General features: G+C 49.1%; 1 protein-coding gene across 1 annotated transcript; it reads left to right on the top strand.

The window, feature by feature from the left end:
• The first annotated feature begins 4,779 nt into the window (after positions 1 to 4,779).
• LOC126982855 (histone H3.v1-like) lies at positions 4,780 to 7,113 on the top strand. The gene is made up of 2 exons (XM_050835126.1): positions 4,780 to 6,156; positions 6,301 to 7,113. The coding sequence occupies exons 1-2, from the start codon at positions 5,234 to 5,236 to the stop codon at positions 6,554 to 6,556; spliced, it is 1,179 nt and encodes a 392-aa protein (XP_050691083.1). The 5' UTR covers positions 4,780 to 5,233; the 3' UTR covers positions 6,557 to 7,113.
• The last annotated feature ends 1,316 nt before the right edge of the window (positions 7,114 to 8,429 follow it).

Here is an 8,429-nt window from a genome sequence, read left to right as displayed (position 1 = left end):
TTGAACCGTTTGGGAGAGTTTCCGAACCTGTCTTGCGTGAAATGACCAAGAAAATTGAGTTCAAATTTTAGAATGGGCCATAACGACGCTTGCTTTAATTATACAGTAAACGAGAGATTGCCGCGTTTAAACACCTACCTCCTCCTCCTCTCCTTCTTCTCCCCCTCTTCTTCTTCCATTTACGGTTAACAAGGGGCTTCCAAATTAGGATCAGAATCTCATGTTTGTTTGTTTCGGGGCCAAGAGAGAGAGAGAGTGAGTGTGTGTGAGCTTGTTCGTGTGTGTGTGTGTGTGTGTGTGTGATCGTCAGGGTAAGATGCAGGCGGTGGTTTGGGTCGGTGGTCCGGGAAAGGTTTTTGATCTCCTCGCACATCGATTTCAGATCAGGAATGCATCGGGGCGTCTGGGAATGGACTGATGGATGAGTGGACGGTGGACTGATGGAGGGATGGGTGGATGAGTTGATGGAGTGATACGTAGATGGGTAGACAGATGGATGAGTGGACGGATGGACTGATGGAGTTGATGGAGTTGATGGGTAGACTGATGGATGACTGGACGACGGACTGATGGAGGGATGGATGGATGAGTTGATGGAGTGATACGTAGATGGGTAGACAGATGGATGAGTGCACTGACAGATAAATGGATGAAAGGACGGATTGATGAGGTGATTCGTTGATTGGATTGAATGGATGGATAGATGGATAGATAGACGGGTGGATGCATGGGTGAATGGACGAATGGATTAGTGAATAGATGAATAAACAGATGGATGAATGGATTGGCAGATGAAAGTCAATACTGTCGTTTTTCATTCCACATGTTCATCCACTCACACGTCTCTCCACCTTTCCCTCTTCAAGCTTCCACATCACCTTCACTCCATTCCACAAAAAAAAAAAAATTATCCACCTATTGAATATTCCACACTACCATTACACCCCCTCACACACACGCACAAACACACAAACACACACTCCATTCCACTCCACTGTACTCCATTCTCCTCTACTCTACTCTACTCTACTCCACTTCACTCCACACCAGTCCCCTTCCACACGTACACTCATCCACAAACACACACACTCACACCTTCAACTCACCCCAACACCCCACTCCACATCACACCATCACACCCTTCTCACCCCCTACCATCCCTCCCACCAGTACCACGCGAGGCAGTCCACCCCCCCAACCCCACCCACCCCCGCGCTGGTGTTATATAGTGCCAGGTTGGGCCGGGAAGTGCCATTATTATATGCATATATACATGAAATTCCTCCAACGCCTCGCCTCCCTGTTGGTATTCATTGTTTTCACCGTAACAAAGCTCTTTCCATGCATTGTGTTCGCACCAAGACGCTGTGCGGGGCGGAGGGAGGAGCTGAAGGGGCTGCTCTGGGAGGGGATGGGAAAGGGCTGGATGCAAGAAAAGGACTGATGGAATAGGTGAAATGAAAAGGATAAGAGAGTGGTAGATATGAAAGGGTTGAAAGTTGAAAGGTTGAGAATGGGACTGGTCATGGAAGAGGCGTCTGGGTGGGGCTGGGAGAGGGCTGGATGCAAGAAAAGGTGTTCAGGGAGGGACTGATAGAATAGGTGCCATGAAAAGGGATAAAAGAGAGCTAGATACGAAAGAGCTGAAAGTTGAAAGATTGAAAATGGGGCTGCACATGGAAGAGGCGTCTGGGAGGGTCTGGAAGAGGGCTGGGTGTGAAAAAATGTACCTAAGAGGGCTGCTTGTGGAATAGGGGTCTGTCTGGGGCTGAAAAAGGGCGTGGTATTAAAAAAAATGTGTTCTGGGACTGAGTATAAAAAAGGGTATGTTGGAGGGACTGCTCATGGAATAGGGATTTACAAGGGGCTGAAAAAAGGGGACTGGTCATGTAATAGGGGTCTAGGAAAGGTAAAAAAAAAAAAAAAGGGTTGGTCATGGAATAGACGTCATACAAAACACATACAAAAAAAGATTCTGGGAGGGACTGGTCTTGGAAGCGATGTCTGGAAGAGGTTGAAAATAAAGGCTGGTCATCAAATAGGCAACTAGGAGGGACTTTAAAAAAAAACCTATGTATAAAAAATTGTTTTGGGAGGGACTGGAAACTACCCAATAGATCAAAAAAGTTAAAAGGTACTGGGAAAGGGCTGAGAGGGGCTAGAAGAGGGTACGGTAGCATGTTTGAGGAAAGAAAGGGAAGTTAAATAAGGACTGAAATAAGCAAGGAGCATGAAGGGCCTGAATTGGGACTGAAAAATGGGATAACTATAGAAAAAGGCAGCAAGTAGGGATTTGAAGAGGGCTTAGAAGGGACTAGATGGATATTGTAGCAACGTAAGAGAATTGATAAGGGTAAAACTCCTTTGAACTCTTTTTTTTATAGGGGCAATGAATAGCGGGCTTTTTTTTTCATTGTTGTTTTCTTTTTGTTTTTGCCCTTGAGCTGTTTCCTTTGCTGTAAAAAAAAGGTGGAAGACAAAAAAACAATACAATGTAGGGTCTGGACAGGGGCTGATAAGAGACTAGTCGTGGACAAGGCATTTAAAAGGGGCTGAATTATGGGACTTAGAGGGTTAAATAGGAGCTCAGAAGGAAGGAAAAAAGTTAAAAAATGGACAGAAATGGGAAAAAAAAAAAGCGTGAAGGGAGCTTGTGATCTTAAAGGTATCTTGGGGGTGGGTTGGGGTGTTTGAGGAGCAGCTGGGAAGGGACTGAGAGGGAAGACTATTATAGAAGGTTAGGTAGAAGGGATGGACTTTTAAGATACTCCAAGACCAGACCAGACAGACATCTCCACACACACACATTTACTCTACCACCACCATACACACACACACACATATCACACAGCCACCTCACCCCCTCACACACTCTCCCACGCACTCTCCACCACTCTCCACCGCCTCAGTGCTCTCCGTTTAGCAGCATCAACTCTAAACAGGACGCGAGTGTATCCTTCTTCCCTTCCGAGTAGCTAAAGAGGTGTAGCAGGACTTGGAGCCTCAGACCCTCTACTACACCCCGCCTCGCCGTCCAGCCCCTTACTCGCTGCCGCCGCCGCCCCGCTCACTGCCCACGCCTCCGGAACACTCTAAATAGCTCCTGAGCACGGGGACGCGGCCTTCTGCTAAATATTCATAGTTTTAAAAGCTTGTCCTTTGGGGGAGCGGCGGCACGGGAAGCTATGAAGGGAGGAGGAGGAGAAGAGGAGGAGGAGAAGGAGAGATTCAGGAGGAGGAGGAGAGGCTGAGAGGGTTAAGATTCCCTATTTTCTGTGCCACTACCCACGACTTCTCAAGGGAAATTCCCCCGCCGGTGTCCAGGAGCCTTCGCGGGGGGTTGGGAGAAGGGATTAACGAGCCCAATTTGTTGCCGCTAAATGCTGTATAAATAATTAACTGTCCTTAGCGCCCCGGCCGGAGTCTAAGAAGGCCGCGGCGGCGGAGGAGGAGGAGGAGGAGGAGGAGGAGGAGGAGGCAAAGAGCACCATCCGCCTCCATCTCGAGAGCTAATTTGTTGCGCGGAATCACTTTGGAATATCATTTTAAAGTAAAGTTGTTTGTTACCTTATTTACGGCGTCACTTAGAGAGAGAGAGAGAGAGAGAGAGAGAGAGAGAGAGAGAGAGAGAGAGAGAGCAAAGGTATATCACAAACTAAGAAAATGAGCAAAATGAGAAAACTAAGGGAAGGAAAGAGATAGGAAAGGAATGGAGAGAGAGAGAGAGAGAGAGAGAGAGAGAGAGAGAGAGAGAGAGAGAGAGAGAGAGAGAGAGAGAGAGAGAGAGAGAGAAAAAAAAAAAAACAAGAGACCGAGAGTGAGAGAGAGATTACAGGGGTGGAACAGACAGGGAGGGAAGAAAAAACAAAAACAGATTAAAATGTAAAACCCGTAACTATCACCCAACGTAGAAAGAGAGGATGGCAAATTATTAACGCGGTCATTAAGGAAGGGAATAGAAAAAAAAGAAGGGGGAAGGGGGAAGGGGAGGGGTGAAGGGGGAGAGGTGCGCGTGGAGTGACCGAGGATGGGCTGTAGTTTATTCACGATGGACCGGATAAGAATTTTAACACCTCTCTCTCACCCCCCCCCCCTCTCTCTCTCTCTCTCTCTCCCTCTCTCTCACCCACACCCTCTCTCTCTCGCTCTCCTCTCTCTCTCTGGACCTCCTCAAAAATGCAAGACTAAAAGCTGAAAAATGACAGTCGATTTGCGTTTGTCCATTGCTGAGTGCCAGGGCAAAAGGGGAAGCCTGGAAACACGGATGAGCAGGCAGCAGAAAGTCCGGATTCTTCACTGTATTGGCCCATCGGTTCGCCTGTTTGTTAAGCCTTGCGTGGAAGTTCCTGGGATTCTCAAGGCCTGTTTTGTGATCCTGGTGATAGTTTTACACGGCCTCTGGACCTTGGACGGGGAAACTCAACCATAAAACCCCAAATAGTCTTCCCTGATCTCTCTCTGTCGCTCTCCCCACCTGGTGCATTGGTGTTAGTGGGAAGAATTATAAAAACTGAGTAAATGAGATGAGATTCCTAGAGTGGGAGAGCGCATTGTTTACGTGTTTCGCATCGTTTACGGGCGCATTGTTTACCTAGAGGAAATATCTGTAAAAGCAAATGGGTGAAAAGAAACGAAATGAAAGTGAGGTGGGTGAGAAGGTAGCAGGAGTAGGCGTATTATTAAATTTTTCAAGACACTGATCATTTTTTCATGGGCAATATATGACTACTTTTTTGTATGGAGATAGCTTTTTTTTCTTTTTTTCTTTTTTCTTCTTTCTAAAGGAAATGAGTGAAGGGAGGTGGTGGGTCAGTGAAGGGGAAAGATGAGGGACAGTACAGTGAAGAGGTGAGGGGAGGGATCTGAGCTCGTATTTTGAAAGGAATCGGCGCCCCATTTCGCCTGTTTGAAAAGCCTCTCGTAGAAGTTGCTGGGTTTTTCATGGACTGTTTTGTGATGCAGGTGATGGTTTTACCCGACTTCTGCACCTTGGACGGGAAAAAACACCGCCCATGGAAACACGGTTAATCTTCTCTGTGGCCTTGGGAAACAGTCCTAATGGGAGTTCGATGCGTTTAAAAATACGGACCTTACTTTTAGACGGTGCCATTCCTCCATCATTCTGTGCAAGTCTACCTTAGCACCATCCAGTTCCACCATCGGCAAGTCTGAGACGCCTGCCCTGAATCTTATTGTGTCCTACTCCAGCTTTTTTATAACTATCAGACTCACAATGTACTTCTGCGAGACTGCAAGTTTTGTGCGCGTGGTGAAGGGCCTGCTGCCCGCTGAGGCGGAGCTGGAGGCGCCGACCACGGCCTTCCCCTTCCTCAAGCTGTTCCGGCGATACAGCACCGGGACGACGAGCTTGCCCCAGCACCTGACTGACGGCGATCACGAGGAGGGGCCGACACCTGTCAAAGACATGTACGGAGAGAACAAACAGCACGAAATGGAGAATGAGGAAAGAACGGAGCTTCTTGGGCTCCTTCAGCTGGAAGAGACACACGATGATGATGATGACGAGGAGGAGGAGGAGGAGGAGAAGGAGGAGGAGGAGGAGGAGGAGGAGGAGAAGGAGAAGGAGGAGGAGGAGAAGGAGAAGGAGGAGGAGGAGGAGGAGGAGAAGGAGAAGGAGAAGGAGGAGGAGAAGGAGAAGGAGGAGGAGGAGGAGGAGAAGGAGAAGGTGGGAATGGACCACAAAGAGCAAGACGAACTGTCTTTGTTCCTCGAGCTGATGGAAGTAGTGAAAGCACAGGAGGAGGCGCTGAAGAAACCTCCGGACCCGGAGCAACTCACACAGGAGGAGAAGGGGGAGACGGAGGGAGTGAGCCCCAGGGAACAAGACGAGCTGTCTTCGTTCCTGGAGCTGCAGGAACTAGTGAAGGCACAGGAGGAAGCGCTGTGGCTACCTAAGGTCGGGGAGCAAATCACACAGGAGGAGGAGGAGGAGGAAGAGGAGGGCGTGAGCCTCAGGGAACAAGACGAGCTGTCTTTGCTCCACGAACTAGTGGCGGCACAGGAAAAGGCACTACAAGAGCTGAAGGGCGCGGAGAACATCAGGCAGAAGCCCCGCAAGAGAGTGACGTTCTCCCTGGACAACTTGGATTTACCCGTCAAGGAGCGGGAGCTGTACGAGGGGCGGGAGTACTTCAGGTTTGGGCGCGGCCTGCTCGCCCTGCGTCCCAGCCTGCGCCGCCAGGATAACAAGAAGCCCCGCAAGACGGTTACCTTCTGCCTGGACAACGCCCCCCTGCCCGTCAAGGAGCGGGAGCTGTATGAGGGGCGGGAGTACTTCAGGTGTGGCCGCCGCCTCCTGACGCTGCGCCCCGAACTACGCCGCGAAGACAACTCCAACCCTGTGGGCGCCGCCCCGCCCAGCCGCCCCTCCCGCATCCCAGTGCCCCGGCCCGCCAGGAGGGTCTTGACAGGGAACACAACACAACCCCCCTCCCACAACCCTCCCCATACTCCCATAACACCCATCACCCGCCCAGTAGGGTCCCGCCTCCCCCTTCCCTGCCGCACCCACGCCCACGCCCCATCCGCCAACTAAGACTATCCCCCTAACCCTCACCCAACCAACGCCCCCCCACCCTCACCCCTCCTTCTCTTAGGTAAGAGGAAAGGTTTTAGCAAACAAGGAGTTTGCTGTGGTGTTTCTCTTTCTATTATTTCTACTCATTATTGATCTATTTCATTCCTATTACTTTTACTCGCTTGCCAGAATAATGAGGCAGTGAAACAGGATCCAACAGATGCGTGATGCAGGTCAACTTCGACAAATGCAACGTCCCAAGTGTGGGGAAAATACCCACCTAAGTAATTACGCATTGAATCACACAGTTCTTGACCACTCCGACTGTGAAAGGGATTTGGGTGTGAGTGTGACCCTCGACCAAGAAATCCCTTTTACCGCCAGAAACCTTCGCACACAGTCCTGGGTATTATTTCTTTAAGAGTCAGCAACCGGAGCTCAGCAACAGAAAGTCTTAGATCGGGAGGTGGAAACATGGAAACTCGGATAAGCAGGTAACAGAAAAGCTTATAGGATTACTTAAAGGCTTCCATACCTGTTTAGTGGTCATTATAGTTCCTCTGTCCTTCACATTGTTGCTATTGCTAGTGATAGGTAAGGCTAGTTAGGATAGTAAGAGCATACTTGTCCTTGTCTTTCTTCTTTTTCCTCCTTTTCCTTATCTCACTCTCTTAGTCTTCCACTTCTTTTCTTTTTTTCCTCTCAGTTTGCTTTTCCTTTCTCCACTACACAATTACGACCTCCTCCTCCTCCTCCTCCTCCTCCTTCTTTTTCTTCTTTTTCCCCTTCATCGGCTGTCTTTCACCTCTTCCTTTTTTCTTTTTTTCCTTTCCGTTCGTCTTTTCTTCCTGCACTTCACCACTACAACCTCCTCCTCCTCCTCCTCCGGGCTGTCAATATTAATTACCTGTGTACCCAGACTCACCTATGGAGGCTCCGGTGGATTCATTTCGGCTCTTATGTGTCTACCATCTCGGCACCTCAGGAGAGAGAGAGAGAGAGAGAGAGAGAGAGAGAGAGGGAGAGGGAGAGGGAGAGAGATCAGAAATTCATAATATATTGCAAAGGTGTCTTCATCCTACCTTTTTAACAGAGGAAGAAGAAGAAGCGTTTCCTATAGGGCAGTCTCGTCTTCACTCGGGCATCGTCGGGCACACTCGAGTCCTTTAGCTTCCTTTGTTTACTTCATTTGTTTCTACGGGGTCGCATTTCAAGAGTTGTGTGGTTTGTTTTCCTTAGTTTCAACGGGATCACATTTCAGTTGCCATGTGCGTTTTTTCCACCTCTAGTTTCTACAGGCTCATACTTGACGTTTTCTTTCTTCTCCTCTTCTCTGGTTTCTTCGGGGGTCACATTTCTACGTTGTTTTCTTAATGTGTGTTCTGTTAATTCGGTGTTCTCAAACGTCTCCGCGCCTCTATTCGCCTGTTTGAGGGAAGGAAAAGGAAGTAGTTTGCGGGAGGGAGGTTGAGAGAAGGAAAATGGAGCGATGGAAGAGAGGGAGATGAGGATGAGGAAAGGAAGTAGCGAGATGGAGGAAGGATGAGGAAAGAGGTTGAGGAAGAAGGAAGGAAAAGGAAGTAAGGGGGATGAGGATGAGGGAGGGAGGTATGAAGGAAGCGGCGGAAGAAGTTGCTGGAGAAAAAGGAAGAAAAAAGGAGCGATGGAGGAGACGGGCTGAAGAAGAAGGAAGGAAAAGGGCGCTAGGGGACTGAGGGTAGGGGTCGGGGTATGAAGGAAGAAGGTGCTGGAAATGAAAGGAGATGAAAGGAAGGAAAAAGAAGCGATGAAGGAGAAGGGCTGGAGAAGAAGGAAGGAAAAGGGCGCTAGGGGCTGAGGGTGGGTCGGGGTATGAAGGAAGAAGGTACTGGAAATGAAAGGAGAGGAAAGG

Source organism: Eriocheir sinensis, chromosome 52 (assembly GCF_024679095.1).
Source record: "Eriocheir sinensis breed Jianghai 21 chromosome 52, ASM2467909v1, whole genome shotgun sequence".
NCBI lineage: Eukaryota > Metazoa > Arthropoda > Malacostraca > Decapoda > Varunidae > Eriocheir > Eriocheir sinensis.
The sequence above is the reverse complement of the archived record's forward strand: the minus strand, read 5'-3'. Positions and strand labels throughout refer to the sequence as shown.

Coding starts and splice junctions, on each gene's coding strand:
- LOC126982855 (XM_050835126.1), top strand. CDS start 5,234: ATGTACTTCTGCGAGACTGCAAGTTTTGTGCGCGTGGTGAAGGGCCTG. Junction 6,157..6,300: donor GAGGGGCGGGAGTACTTCAG/GTTTGGGCGCGG, acceptor GGAGTACTTCAG/GTGTGGCCGCCGCCTCCTGA.